At 42.9% G+C, this 16,109-nt stretch overlaps 1 protein-coding gene across 4 annotated transcripts; it reads right to left on the bottom strand.

The window, feature by feature from the left end:
* On the bottom strand, window positions 1-15,348 carry LOC119431808 (putative zinc finger protein 702). 4 transcript variants are annotated; one of them, XM_049657125.1, is made up of 5 exons: window positions 15,188-15,348; window positions 13,739-13,839; window positions 9,405-9,545; window positions 6,293-6,346; window positions 1-666 (listed from the first exon to the last, which is right to left on the bottom strand). In XM_049657125.1, the coding sequence occupies exons 3-5, from the start codon at window positions 9,424-9,426 to the stop codon at window positions 122-124; spliced, it is 621 nt and encodes a 206-aa protein (XP_049513082.1). In that variant the 5' UTR covers window positions 9,427-9,545; window positions 13,739-13,839; window positions 15,188-15,348; the 3' UTR covers window positions 1-121. The 4 variants fall into 4 exon arrangements, with proteins under 4 accessions (XP_049513082.1, XP_049513084.1, XP_037555199.1 ...); XM_049657127.1 differs by lacking the exon at window positions 6,293-6,346; XM_037699271.2 differs by lacking the exons at window positions 13,739-13,839; window positions 15,188-15,348 and having other exon boundaries at window positions 5,308-6,346; window positions 9,405-10,321.
* Between the last annotated feature and the right edge of the window lie 761 nt (window positions 15,349-16,109).

The following is a 16,109-nucleotide window of genomic DNA, read 5'->3' as shown; positions in this document are numbered from 1 at the left end:
TTGACTTATTTTTTATTGAAAAGGACTTTCTGTCAGGTGGGAGCCGAACTCACAAGTTCCACATTACACGTGCAGTGCTTTGAGAAAGTTCAGTTGGGCAGGAGCGTCACAAGCCTCGAGATTATGCGAGGTCTTTGTGCTGTATTGTATGGCGATGGAGCTGCTTTCTGTAGGTGAAGGCCTTTGAGCAGTGGGCGCACTGAAACGGCTTCTCGCCCGTGTGGAGACGCATGTGGGATTTCAGGGACTGCTTCTGTACGCAGGCGTACGAGCAGACGCTGCACTTGTACCGCTTCTCGCCCGTGTGGATGCGCCGGTGGTACTCGACGTGCTCCTTGCGCTTGAACCCCCTCCCGCACACCTCGCACAGAAAGGGCCGCTCATTCGAGTGCGTCCGCAGGTGGAATGCCAGATTGCTCCTGTCCTTGGCCACATAAGGACAGTACTGGCAGCTGGCAGTCCTCCGGCCCACCAATTCAGTGCCGGCAACCTCCCCTGAAAGGACATCGACGGTCTCGATCGGAGTTTCCCCAGATACTACTTCAGCCATGTTTGCTGGCTCTGTTTCATTTGGCAAGCTTGACGCCGGAGCTGAGAAAGGGCTACCGAGCACATCATCGACGACTTCCAGGGATAATGATCGGCTGGAGACAATGACGGGCAGTCCTGCAAACACGGGCAAGTTTTGCTCAGTAGGTGAAGCCAAGAATCTTGCACAAACAGTTGGAAGGCAACTCAACCTTCAGTAGGAAGTCGATGAAAGACAATGTCTTCCTGAGCAGGTTGGGAATGAGAATGAGGCGGAGTCAATGTGCATGGCATTCTTCTTTTTAAAATTAAATTCTGAGGTTTTACATGCCAAAACAACAATCTGATTATGAGGCACGCCATAGTGGGAGACTGCAGATTAATTTTGACCACCTGGGGTTCTTTAACCTGCCCCCAATGCACGGGACACAGGAGTTTCTGCATTTCACCCTTATCGAATTGCAGCCGCTGTGGCCAGGATTCTATTGAGGGACCTCGTGCTGAGCAGTGCAAAGTCATAGCCACCAAGCAACCATGGTGGGTATCTCACTCTTTGCGTCACCTCCTTGTGTGAGGGGAGTAGAAGTGTCGGACTGCTTCAATTTTTTACCGCACTATCATTGAGATCGGCCCTCAGTTTTAGACTGCACATACTCATGGAAACAGCCCACCTTTTTAGAATATTGCACTACCTTTGAGATCGGTCCACATTACATTTTTAGCTATCTTCAGGGTTGGCCGACGATGGCCCACGAAAAGCATTTCCTGGCCAACCCAATACGGAAAAGTGGGGCAACTTGCCAAGGAAGACACTGTCCTCAAAAAGCAATTTGAGGATTGGGGCGGTACAGAAACATAGACATAACAAACACAGATATAACAAATTATCGAATATAACAAAGTCAATCTGACATTTTTCTCGTCAATATCAGTAGGTAACAAATGTATGCTTGCAACAAATATCATATATAATGAGGTTCAACTGTAAATGGCTGTGCAGTGAGTAAAGATGCAAGTTACATAGGCAATTAAGCTATAAAGATTAGTTCTGGGGCTTTATCCTCAAGTGATAAATTACAGGTATATCAGTTGAAGTGCACACTGATTAACCAAGCCAGCAGAAGTACATGCAATGAAAAGAAGTGTGCAGCTAATGTCAGCATATTTTCTATGAAAAAAGCCTGTTCTATTGGTCCACTTCGATTTCAGCCCCAAAACATAATTCCAACTGAAACAGATACACAAAACTAATAAGAATCAACTGTGACATAAATTTGCTATAAAGTGTGTAAGAAATATGCTGGCAACGTGTATCAGCATTCCGTTTAAAGGTACACCTTAATAATTCTTGTGGTAGCAAAGCACTCTTTTGAATAAAATTACTTTCAATTGATGCCTCTTTCAGGAAAGCACAAATACTCTAGCACATATCACGCCAATGAGGCACACCAAAATGTGAAAACACATAATGCTAGCCACAATGCCTCAAACCATCAGTAAATCCAGCCTCATAACATTCAAATGTTAGAGTAACAAGAGCAGTTGACTTAGAAAGCACACACAACAACAGTGGTGGCATATGATCAATCACTGTGAGAATGATTAGACCCACAAGCAGAAGTGAGCAACCCAGACAGTGCACAATGTGTCGAAGTGATTCGTGAAGCCTTGTAGAGCAACTAAAATAATGCTGCTAGCCGAACAAACCATTAACCCCTTAAAGGTTCTTGACGACCTCACCTCGTCCTGAGTGATCATCACATTTGGGTTATGACAAGCCCGCTTCGGACAATAGACAATCTATCATTGCTTTGACAAAATGATATTTTCTATACTATCTGCAGGCATATTTCTATAATCTAACCATGTTATTAAAGCATATCACATGAAATAATTAGCAATTATGGCAGTTTCTATTTTAGAAAAAAGTAGGCCTTCAAGGGGTTAATCGGAAAGCATGAAAACAGGGTTTGAAGAAACTCGAAAACCATGCATGAGTAACCACAACTCTTGTATTGTGCCTGCAGAAGGTTCTACTTGAATATACCCACATAAAGCCAGCAGACCATGACAACAAGGAAAGCATAGGGTATTACTTCTTTATATAATTGAAATGTGGAAATTATAAATTAAAATAAAAGTGGACAAAAACACAACTGGCCGCACAGGAGATACAAACTCATGTCTTAGCATTACACATGCGATGCTCTTACCAATTGAGCTGCTGTTTCGTCGTTTTCCTGTCCACTTTCTTGGTTATATACGTATGTGTACTAGAGTTAACCCTGCGAGTGTTAGCCAGCGCGTGGGTTTGTATCTCACCTGTGGCCAGTTGTTTTTTCACCCCACCTTTCATTTATTTATAATTTTTACATTTCAATTAAATAAAACAAGTAATTCCCCCTACACTTTCTTTGTAGCCATTGTCTCTTGGCCTTATGTGGTTGTGACATGAAACTGGGCCTCTCTGTTCCCTTTCTTCTGGTTCATTATATGAGCATAGTAACCAAAAGATTCCTACAAATGTCACAATAACTAAATGAGCCAGAGTACATTTATAAAGCAAGATAGCCAACAGTACTTAGTCAAAAGCAAATAAATAGCAGGTCCATGCTGCAGGCATTTATGTTTACAGTAATGTTTAGGCAAACCATGAGAAAACTTCAATAAGCACCTTCAAACATGGCACATGGTCAGGCCTAGCACTCCTCAAACACTCGAATGCTGAACACTTTATCAGCAAGAAAGTCTTGCACAAGTAACAAGAGAGCTTAATACAAATAAATCATATTTTCAAGTCACAAGAAACAATAGTTGTAGCCTACCAATATATGAATCACTGTACACAAAATACCACAGGCATAACCTGGAGCAACGGTGCTCATGGTAAATCTTGCCACTGTATTCAAGAACAACCCATTAGAAATGTCGGTGCTGCATGAGTGTTGCCACAGAAGAAAAAAAAAAGCAATACGCCGATACAAACAAGTTGTTGCTACCAAAGCCTTTATGCCAGCAGCTAACAAAATAACAGCTGGTCATGGCACTACTTGGTTTGTCTGCTTTCATTGAACTCAGCATCATGAGATGCCAACAGCAGTACAATTTCTCCGGTATTGCCAAACCTTTTACTGTCAATCTTTTGCTATTCAAACTTCTGCACTAAACACACAAGCAAAAGTAGTTTACACAGCAGCACTCATCATATCAAGCCACAAAACTCTCAATGAAACCTTACATTACTGCTGGTCATGGCGGTTTTGGTCTGAAATGCTAGTTCACAAATCGGGAACGTACCAGAGGGACCTCGAGAGGTCTGAACTGAGGAGCTACAATTGGTGTAAGTACATATTACAATGATTATGGCCAAATGGCAAAAACCAATGATGCACTAATTATGTGTCATGTTGACCTTCTTTTGCGACACAGAGGTGGGCCAGACAAGTCGTGAATAGAGCTACAACATTAGACTTTTTTTCAGATAGAATGTGCAATTAGAGAGTAGTGCCAGTAGTTTCCCCGTACTAGCCTTAAACAGCTCACTGTGCGCGCTCTCGTGTGCTTGCTACCTTAACATACCGTAAGGAAAAGTACGGATACAGGAGCCCTGAAAACACAAGCTCAACCCATTTCGTGGCTCACAGGAGGCAAAAAAGATAGAATCTGAGTCACTTTTCTTTGCTACAACAAAAACAGTGAGCTTGGAACGCAATATGAATGTAATTTCGATTTTATTATTAGAGCTACACAAATCGTAGCAATGAACATGCAGGGTTCTAAATGTAGGCTCAATTTTTCTGTGAAAAAAAAATATATTGCAACATGTTTTTGCAGTACTAGACTTATTAGTTCTGCGAGGGCATTCTTCAAAATTTTAATGAAAGCCAGGGAATATTGTTGTTGTAAATGCCCTTAAAATTGGCCAATTTCCGCTACTTTTGCAATTTTGGCATTTATGGGGTTTTATTACAAAATAAATATGTAATGTAGCTGCACATTTCTTCAGTAATTTGCAAGAAATTATTTGGAGATTTGTCAGAAATTTTTATGGCTTCATTGCCTTAGCTGAAATGGCCCCACAAAGCCACCGATTTCAGGGTCAGTGAGAAGTGCTTGCTCAAAAAGTAAAGTTTGGCAAAGTTTCAAAAAAATACTGTGGGTGGCATAAGCCTAAGTTTCCTAGGGCCAATAGTTCCAACAGTTCAAAATTACCCAAAAAAATGTTTGGTGATGTACATTGTTTTAGTGTTGGAGTGATAGGTCTTGAAACTTGTAAAATCTGCAAGTTGCAAAAGTGCTCACAATTTTCTTTCTGAAAATTGGCGCTGCGTCTCGCAACATAAAGGTTGATTCCTTTCTGCAGAGACATTTGCACAACTCGTACAAAATTTTCGCTGGTAACAAAACATATTCGGGACTCCCCTAAGTCTGTCCTTATCTGAACACACCCATTGCACATACACAACACAACAAAAGGGCCGCACACTGTATATCAACTGGCATTTAATCATACAGAAAGGCTACATAAACAGTGTACATACAAACTGCGTGATTTAATGGCAGAGAATTACATTGACCGTCGAGAGGAGGAAATTGCTGACTTAGAATGGAGCCAGGTGTCGCAGAATAGAGGTAACCAAAAATTTCTGAGGGGCCATTGCACTGCATTGGAATTGTAAAGATTATTATTATTATTGCAGTTGGTTAAAAATTATGCTTACAGAAATAATTCACAAAAAAAATTATGCAGGTCCCATGCAATGTGTGAATAGATCTTACCTGAAGCATTTTGAAGGTGCCTGGCTAACCAATATGGTTTGTGGTTCTGCAGAGCGTTGCCTGGTGGACCAAAGTGTTCGTGCAAAGCCAGCAATTGTGCATGTGACACCAGCATGTGTGTGATGACAACAGCAAGTTCATGACGGCAGAGGCGATGATAGTATGAAAGTGACAGTGATAATGGGATGACCAACTTTTTTTGTACTCCGGAAAAGAACCATTTCAAACATTTATTTTACGACCTATGCCGATCTGGAAGGCGGTGTAGCAGCATAGCGGATGACTGAGCAAGCCAAAGCGAGTGTCAAAACATTAATATGTCTTGCTCTCACATGACCACATACTGCATCATGACATCACAACACAGTAGAAATGAAACCAATACTGGCTGCAGACAAGCTATTACATTACACTATTTAGGGCGTCGTGAGGCTTGACAGTATCTTTTCTCGTGATTAGAGGTTCCGGACCTTCATAGCAAGGAAAGAAGACTCGGAAATATAGTATCAGTACCCCTTTAAGTTGGAGCACATCAAGCACGCGAGCCTCTAGATTGCTCTTCGGTCTCAAGGACCGAAGCATATGAGACAGGTGAGGTTGAATATCCAGGTGCATGGAGGAGTGACTGTGACGGTCCCGCTTGCCATCGACTGGCCAGTTGCAGGTGGGGCACTCAAGCGGCTTCTCGTTCACTTGAGACTCCATGTGCCTCGACAGGTTCGGCTTCATGATAAAGCAGCTTGAACAGACGTCGCATTGAATGGCTTCTATCCAGTATGGATCCGCAAGTCTGTTGTCAGGTGTGAACTCCACGCAACATAGGGGCAATGTGGACAAGAATGTATTGTGCTGTTAACACCGCTTGGCTGCTGGCTGGCTTCACTTGTTACAGCACCTTTGTCTGGCAGTGCACTTGGTGCAGCATCTACAGATGTGGCATTGCCCTTGGCTTCTGCGGTACAGTCACTGGAATCTTCACACTTACTTTGAATGTCTAAGTGGAGCGAAAATTGGACTGGCAGCTGAGGCAGCGGTGATGCTGAAAGAAAAAATTGTAGAAATGAAATTGAGATCCATGCTGATTACTGTTTCTTTAGACCACAATGCTACCACACTGTTTCGCCTCTTTCTTTTCTATTTAGGCAGGCACCAGCATTCAAGACGATGGCCTGGTGCTTTGAATTCACCATTCAACTATAAGAATAAGAAAGTTCGAAGTGGCCCTAAAACACCTTTCTTTGTAGCTTCAAACCTGTCCCGAAATGAGCGGGGTACCTTCCAAGGCATATATTAACAAATTCATTTATCAGAGACCTAAAACGATGAGATACTACAAGCATAATGTTTGCCTCTCGGGTTCTTCCTTAAAGTAATCCGTTCCGATAGAGCAGGGCACCACTGCCGGTGATGCCCAAACTACAATTTTATGCCTCCTGGCTTCAATGTTGTTTTTCTTCTTTACTTGCAAACCGCCAGATGCTGTTGGCAACCTATATTTCCGATCGCCATTACTGTGTTAATGTTGGTCTCACCAGTTTGCTGCACATACCAGCTTCTTCTCATAACGAGTGGCACTGACTACAATATTTCCTTATGCACTTATATATATGGCAATCGCACACATTTCTCGGCTGTAAAGAAACGTAGTTTCATGTTCATTTGCATATGCAGCACCTCCTCTATTTTTTCAATGCCAGCCAGATGCGGTCGATCCAACGGTTCACCACCCTCTCCGATCGCCCTTTCCTACTCTTCAACCGTCGGCTAGCGTTCGCGCCTGCTTTACGGTCATGGGGGAGAGTGCCCTCTAGGTGCCGCCTCACGACGGAAGTCGGAGTAAGTAACCCTGACAGACGCGTGAAGCGTCTACCGCATCCCCTCCGGAACAGCAGTGGTACGCGCTCAGTGGCTCAGACGCACGTGTGACGCAAGCAGTCGTACCGTCTGGGTAGCGCCACATCGCAGCAACTCACTGAACTAAGGCGCACCAACGGCTCCCATTGCAGACCGAGCGATTGCACCGGCATTGAAAAAATAGAGGAGGCACTGGCATATGTCAGCAGCACGCCTATCAGCTGAGCTACGAATGCTGCACTTTGGATTCCCATAGAAAGTATTCCTATTCTATTGCTTATTCCTATTTATTGCTTCAACCATAAAGGCAACACACCTCAAAGGCATGGAACTGGGGAAGCAGACGACCTTGAGCCTGCAGGACCTCCTCACCACAGCGGCCATGACATGGCTTGATTTGTAAAAGCCTAACGCACTGCATGTTCCCCACTGAACAAACAACATTTGTTCTGTATTTTACGCTCACATCTATGTCGCCCCATTATCTGAGTTGCAGCTGCACACTGAGATGACACCTCGAAAGGTGCCCTCACGTAGCACACCCAAGCATCCCACCCCACAAACTGACAGTTTCACGACACCATCTGTGGCAGCAACATTGGCTCCCAGGCTCATGTCTAAGCATTTATGAACAAAGGCACTGCAGGTTGTGCATATAAATCACCTTTCCTGCCGAACCCGCCTGTGCCCTACTGCAACCACAACTTCATGTTTTATGATGCAGTTTGGGTATGGCATACTTTTCCTGCAAATGAATTTTAATGGCTGGCATGCACACTTCTGATCAATACCCTCAAAAGGGTGATTTATAAAATTTCAAATTCATTGTAGTTGAACATGCACTTTCGAAGTGCCCCCAACAGGGCTTTTGTTTCCAATGTGTGCCTTTTCAAAAATGTGTTGCGCCCTTAGTAGTCCACAATAGTCATCACTCAGCAAGATGGATAAGCGGGCTGGTTGAATGACATCCATCATGAACTATTTAGTGCAATGAATAGATGGAAGACGGAGGAATGACAGGACAAGGCGCGCACTTGCAACTGAAGAATTTATTGAAAGAGTTTCACATACACACACACATATGAAAGTGATTGCATATGCGAAGCAAGGCAAGGGATAGAAACCAAAACTTATGAGGACTGCAGTCTGTAACAAGAGCTCAGATACTGAGAATTGTGATTCTTACTGTCTGATCTCTTGTTACAGACTGCATGTGTGCAGACACGGGTCTCAAGAGTGACATGATGTATATTGATATAGTCCTGTACCCAAAGGGCCCGAGAGCATTTGTACATGGGGGGCGGGCATAGTTGACATTCCTGCAATCAATACAGAAAGCCAAATATACAGAAACAAAAAGTATTTTCTAGTGTGAACAATAGAAACTATTAATTGAAAAGACAAAATGCACCAAGTAGAAAGAGAGAACACAGCACTCAATCATCTAGCTATACTGAGCATGTCTATAAAAGGATACAGAGGTAATCGTTCAACTGCGCGCCCAGCCAGGCCGGACGCCGTTGTTGCGACTCCGAGGCCACCTTTAGGCGCCCCAGCGCACTTCGTTTTCGCAAAGGGTAGCACTTTGCAGTCCGAGATGACGGCGTTCGAGCTCGCTACAGCGCCCTCCCCACAGGGCCAGGTATCACCACGCGGCAAGAAGCACGCACACTCTCGATCGATTCTTTGTGTCGACTCGGTCATGGCTTGCGGTACTTTCCTTCAGACCGCAGCACTAGTGGACCGACCGACGCTTGCAAAGTAGCCGAGACGGCAAAGCTGCCACGCGACGGGTCACGCCCGCGCCTTCGGCGCTTTTGTGCTTGACTCGTCCAAGGACGATACGGAGCACACCTCGATATCGTGGAAAAAGGTGAACACTATAATACAAGCATAAGCCACTGCTTCCATGTAATAAACTCAATTCGTAGCCAGCCCATGTCCTGTGTTCTCTTTTCTTGTCCCTGCCAAAAGTGGTGTGGTTGATGATGAAAAACCGAAACTATACTTATGGTTAATCATGAAAGAACCTGCAGACTTAAAGCCAAACATACACATGTGCCAACAATCGAGATTTGCAATCACTTCAATATATATTCTTCCATTGCGAATAAGCACGTAGTCCTATCGTTCCTCCGTCTTTTCGTTACACTAAGAAGTTTTTGAGATGGATGTCATGACTCAAATTTCGTATTCCATCTCTCCTAACATGACTTTGCAAGAATGAGGAGAGACATCATTACCTTGCGCAACCGCAGCAGGCATCGTGTCTGCACTCCCGTTGCTGGGATTTCCCTTTATTGACAGGTGGGAGTAGACCTCTTCTTCAATTCTTAGCCCCAAGTCTGGCTGTACTTAGCCAGATAACTGACACAAGGGCCACTCTGAAAGAAAACAAAAAATGTTGCTCAAATCTAGGCGAGGGTGGCAGTCACTTTAGAAAATTAGTGCTCATAGAGACATAATCCCAGCTTTGATTTGCAGCATCAGACGCACGACTACCGTCTTGGACAAGCGACCACCAGAGTTTGGCCTAGTCAGTATAATATAAGCAGCAAATCTTTGTTCTCAAATGAGAGGGGTTTGTTACATCCATTTCTGCTGGATTTTTTGCACCAGTTAAAATCAGATAATTCTGTGGGTTTCTGCGAAAACTTTGAGAACTATGACCAGTTCCTTATACCAGCAAGTTTGTTATAGCCCATTTGGTTATGATGAGACTTGACTGTATACTGCATGCCTTTTGCTTTTTCCTTTGTGCTGTTGCTTAGAGCCACAATCTTTCTGCTAAATTATTCAACTCCAGAGTGAACCGAAAGGAGACTGGTGAATAAGCTGAAGGGAAAACACTACATTATGATCCCTTTTTTTTTTCCAATGAGGACTGCTATTCGCAGCCCAAGATCCATGTAGCACTGATGGTCTACCACATGCAACAGAGCTAAAATGTACTTAACGTAATGCGTCATTCACAGGAAATGAGGGGGGGGGGGGGGGAGGTGCATTCTGTAAGGGTCCACTGTTCATTTCAGCACACACTGATTGAATAGAGCTCAAAGCTGGTAAGGAAGGTGCCAATCGTCACTGCCGGCTCTCAGGCTCTATACATGCAGCACACACTGAAATTGGCATACCACTTAGTGGACACTTACAGAATACCCCCCCCCCCAGGTTACAATAACACAACAACCATCAGTGCATGCATAACAGCACAAACATATTTGCATCAGTATCATCAGTGCATCAACAGTATCATCAGTGCATGCATAACAGTGCAAACATATTTGCATCACTCATTATCATGCAATTACATTCTCCCAGTATGACTAGTTGCTAGTATAAAAACATGAAATATGATAACAAGCTTTGTGATACACCATATCATACTTAGCAAGCAAGTAAGAAGCTACCCAAGTAGTGTAGTCGTAGAAGTCTCACTTTGCACATTTCGCAGTGTGGGTGTGTTTTTTATCCATGACACCTTCTAAGGAAAAACTACTTATCATATTACAACTACAACTTGTGGACATAAGATTAAGTCAAATCATGTATTACAATTGTGCAAGCACACTCTTCAGTATGCAACACACTATGTTTTGGTCACAAGTGCGAACAGTGCAATGTGGTTGCTGGTTACAGAAACACGTCACTCCTCCCTTACAGTGGTAAATAGGTTCACATCTCAGATGTCTTCCACATAATACATCCCATTTTGTGAAATGAATGTATCAGACAATATTACATTGAATTACACGATGCACACCTACATCTTTCTTTAACATGTGGGACACAAGTTTTTGGTTGCAAAGCAAGCACTGAGAGAAGTAATATCTAGCCTTTGTAGTGTTGCCTGCTATGTGTGAAACAAAGTTTAAGTAAATCACTGGGGCACTCAATACTGCCATATGCAAATCTTTCCGTTCTCATGAAAGTTCACAAATATATTCATCAGTGCGATATCAAGCAAGCTAATGTTACAGCGGGGCTACTCCCAAAATGCAGTGTCATAAGATTCTCTTAAGTAAAGATAGTTTGTTGTCTGGACAACTCTTGCAGATAAGCTAAAGTCATTCATGGTTTCACCCCAGCATACGATGTAAGGTGCAAATGTGAAAATGCATTGCTCATAAGCAAAATATCCACAATCGGAAATTTCACCAGAACTGTTCAGTCAGCGAATGTTATAAGCAGAAAATAAAGATTGCACATCTATGCTAGGTGCGCCGTTACAATCAGTTGTTAAAAAGAGACGGGTTAGGTAGAGCTTCGGTCCACCAGTCCAGGGTGCCACTTTCTAGCTTTACTGAGGGCACAAATAATCTTCTTCTTTCTGGGGTTTTACATGCCAAAACCAGTTCTGATTATGAGGCACACCGTAGTGGAGGGCTCCGGATCAATTTTGACCACCTGGGGTTTTTTAACATGCACTACAACGCAAGCACACGGGCGTTTTTGCATTTCGCCTCCATCGAAATGCGGCCGCTGCAGCCGGGATTTGATCCCGTGACCTCGTGCTTAGCAGCGCAACGCCTTAGCTGACTGAGCCACCCCAGCAGGTGGCACAAATAATAAAATCAGCATCGCTGTAAATATAAAGCAGCCCGTAAGTGACATATTTTACAGCATACAGAACACTAATGATACATACTTCGCAACGGAGCAATAAGCTGGTGTCATGCAATCCATAGCTGTACCGAGTGAAATCGCACTGACAAAGGGTTACACAGTTTGAGCAAGGTACCATAAACAGACAGAGCCTCGGTACAAAAATGCACAATAACACAGCCAGCATCTAGGATGGTCATGCATATGCAGATTGTATGACTGTAGGCCACATGAAATAGAATCAAACAACGCATCAACATATTCATTTCTTACTATTACAGGGTAGCTTGACACACCAAAGTTAGGTCTGCAAAATTAGGGATTACATAATACAGTGGGGTTTAATGTGTGTGCTTATTAGAAAAAAAACCAGACTGCTGTTCAAGTAACTGGGACTGCTAGGACACTGCCAAAATGTCAAAGCAAGCACATTCGAATTAAAAAAGACACGTGGTTACACGGTAATTATCCCTTGTTTGCACTATTTACGTTCATCACATACTCACTTAGGTTATGTTTTGGTGAACATTAATACTCCAAAAATACACATTTACTGCAAGCAGAATTGGGTAATCCATCACAACATGGGATTAAAAAAAAAAAAAAAGTCAATAAACACGGTTCTTTAATGCAGCTACAAGGTGCTGCATATAGTACATGTTCAGTAAAAGTACCCATGAATATTGCTTTTCTTGTTTTTGTTTTTCTTACCATGAATTTGCTCACTGCATATTTATTTCTTATGCTTACTATAAGATCATCTGCCACAAGTGTTACGTGAGTTATGGGGATCTACCTACATAAATACCTACATGTATACTCTCTTGACAATCATAATAAACTTTCTTGACTTCTGTTGCACAGAAATGCTAAATTATGTGCCCTGCGTACAATGCTGCAACATTTATGTTGCCACCTTTGGCCAATTGTTCATATGTCACATTGTACTGACAGCAAAGAACCGAACAACTACCAAAAGCGCGAGTTACGAATCTTGCTCTTCATTGAACGAGTCTGTGCCTAGAAGAGCAAGCAGCACTCGAAATGCAATGACAGCAGCTAGTATGGTTGTCAAATCTGATCTCACGGGTCAAGTTCGTCCGCTGTTTATACATCACTCATCGTAAGGGGTGCGCAAATATTTGAAAGTTTTTAATAACAAATCAAATAGTCTCCTATTCAATGAGGTCTTTGAATTGAATAGTCACTATTCGTAAAAAAAAATTAAGTTTCAAATAATTTTAGAATATTTCAAAACATGACCTATATGTAATTAAACATAAAATTGTAGCAAAAGTATGATACATTTTATCCCCACAGGTAGTATTGACATAAATAATGATAACTTGCATCGCCCTAGGAGGCAGACCTTACAGGGCATTCAACGTTGATTCACAATCTCCGAAGAGCCCTTTGTTTGGAAACAAACTTTTTACTTGTTCCTAACGCGCCATTTGTGTTTTTAAAGAACAACGCTTCATAATGTGCAATGTAATGACACAAACTTTAACGTTATGAATACATATGAGCATGTGAACATCATTTTCTATTAATTGCAAGAACAGATGTTCAATATTCAAAAACTATTTGAAAAGTATTTGATTACTATTTGATGAATGACTATTATAGCACATTCGGACGGATGACAATTTTTTCCCTTTCATGATACTCCCTCCACCTTGTGGGAGTCCACGGAACTCATTAGCCAAAAGTATTTGATATTCCATTCAATTTGATTTGCTTCTGATACTATTAGATTCATATTCGATTAGGTCTCAAAAATTACTATTGAGACACACCTAAGTAATCATACATGCCAGAGTAATCACTGATTCTTGCATACATTTGAGAATCTGCAGCATTGCTTGCAATGGTTAGACAGGCCTCTTTCTGGTGGCAATGTTTGTACAATTTCGATACAGTAGGCGCATCCAGTACAAATAGAGACACCAGCAAAAATAAAACAACACACAGCAATATGGCTGCCAGGCAGTAACACTTTTGATTTTTAGTGGGGTGATTCCAGCCACTACTGGAAACAGTCCAAACATAAACTTTGTCAGCGCTCTCCACCTGCAATAGAAAACAAGTACATCTTCACTGAAAGGCCAGGTGATCACATGTCTAGCACATTGTTCTCTTCAACAGCTCCCATCACACATTTATTACTTCACTGCACCATAACAATAAAACTGAGAAGAATAAAAAAAATTGTTGGAGCAGCGGTACCCCTCAGAGTGCCATGAACAATTTACTACAGCCGACTTCTGTTAATTCAACCCTGGTGGGAGCACAAGTTTCGGTTGAATTGTCCGAAAGGCCGAATTCTACAAACGGCGGCAAAATGAACGGAGTGAAATGTTTTGTACTGCTTGAGGTATGTTGTCATTGACAGACTACTTTAGTATTACAAAACTATACGAGTCGTCGCAGGTCAGTGGCCCGCAGAGCTCAACACTGTCGTCGGCGCTGACAACATCCTGAAAAGGAGACGTCACCAAGGCACCGCGCATCACTGTTGTCAGCGTCACTGTCGTTGCCTAGGAAATCTGGAGCCCTGTATGCCGATTTTTTTGTGTGTGTGTGTGATTACAAGCTTTAAGTAACCATTGCGTGCATGAGGCGGCGCCAGCTGAGGTCGAATTAACCGTAGCAACAGGCTGTCACGTACTAAGCAAGTTTTCCTCCTATAGCATGGCTACTCGCCGTGACTTGCCAGCGTAATCGAATTATCTGAAGGGTTAACAGCGTCTGCGTCGTCGACCAGAGGCGCAGCGTCTCAACGACAGTATATCCAAACGCTGGCAGTCACGAAGGAAGAATGCGAGAGCGTTCCCGTTGCCAATGTGCGGTACCGCAGAATGGCAACGGGAGCGGTAGCAGTACCGGTGGTTCCGTATTGTATTTGGGATAGGACCTGGAAACCGGTTCGACGCGATAAATCGCGGTTAGTATGCAAAGAAAGCGAAACACTTTAAAAGCGGTACTCTCAAAAGCCGTAGGAGAGGGCAAAGCGATCCTTGCGCTCTCAAGCTCACAAGTAGCAATGTCTGCATGTGTAGTTAGCGAATGTGCCTTCCGCTGAAACCACGCTTATTCTTGAGCTTCAAGCACTATGGGCGCAGTATGGTGCAACCGAATGACTGCACTGACAGTCTGCAAACACTACAGTGATGAAGCAGTGCTACCTACTTACCTCACATATGACGTTGTACCTTTTTTTTTTTTTTTTTGCACTTCGGAACAGTATCTCCTCCCCATGCGGGTACTATTCGAGGTTTCTGCTACAGCCACTGTATATACGCACACAGGAGGCTATGGTTTGCACAGTACATAACCACATCACCAGCTTCGAGCAACTGTTCCCAATGCAGCCAAGCACACGCTACAAATGTAGAACGACAAGGACGCAGCACAGCACCTTATCGGCGCAGGTAGCCAATGGATCAAAGCTTGTCTCAGTTCTTCTTCGTTTGTGGTCCATACGTAAACGTATAAAATCAATCAGCCTGCCAGGGCAAGCAAGCACTAGCATCATAAGCACATCTATCTGGCTCATCTTCGTTTACAGACAGCGACATATTTGATTTGGGAGCTACTGAGATGTTCATGTTGATCGGGCTGTCGCACTTGGAACAGGTCGCCAAGCGCGGCGTAGCCAAATCAGACGCAAACGCACACAAAACAGAAAAAAAGAAAAGTAATAACAACGAATAAATACTATTATTGCGTTTGTTTTATAGAAGTGCGCCTACTACGGGCATCACATAGCGCATTTTCAATCGCGATCGAGCCCGATCGGAATCAAATTTCTCCGTCGCGATTGGCACTTTTGCGCAAGCGAATGTCCAGGAGGGACAAATCGCGGTCGAGAATTTCGAACTGTATCGCGTTCGATTGCGATCGAAAGTGGCCGTGTATATATATACACATACCACATTCGGGTCATTTTTGATCACGATAGTATGCCCGGTAACACGTGATGGCCGATCACGATCGAGCCTAATCGTGGTCGAAAGTTCCCGTGTTTTGTTCCGTAGATTGAATAGATTGTGAATATAATTCCCCCTCGAAAGTTGCGCAATTCTTTTTTTCTTGACAAAATGTTTTGACAACATAGTTGCATGAATTAAGTGTACTAGCTATGCAGAGTTCTGTTGTTGCATACGTTTTATTGAAGCTTGAGCTGTGTACTTGTTGCTGACTGCTATAAAGGCTCACAGAATGACATTAATAATGATATATATATATATATATATATATATATATATATATATATATATATATATATATATATATAAACATGAGACCCGATTTTCGCACACTAAATGTGAATCCTAGCT

The sequence above is a fragment of the Dermacentor silvarum genome, chromosome 10 (genome assembly GCF_013339745.2).
Source record: "Dermacentor silvarum isolate Dsil-2018 chromosome 10, BIME_Dsil_1.4, whole genome shotgun sequence".
In the NCBI taxonomy this organism is placed as follows: domain Eukaryota; kingdom Metazoa; phylum Arthropoda; class Arachnida; order Ixodida; family Ixodidae; genus Dermacentor; species Dermacentor silvarum.
Note: the sequence above shows the minus strand (reverse complement) of the source record. Positions and strands in the feature narration are given on the sequence as shown.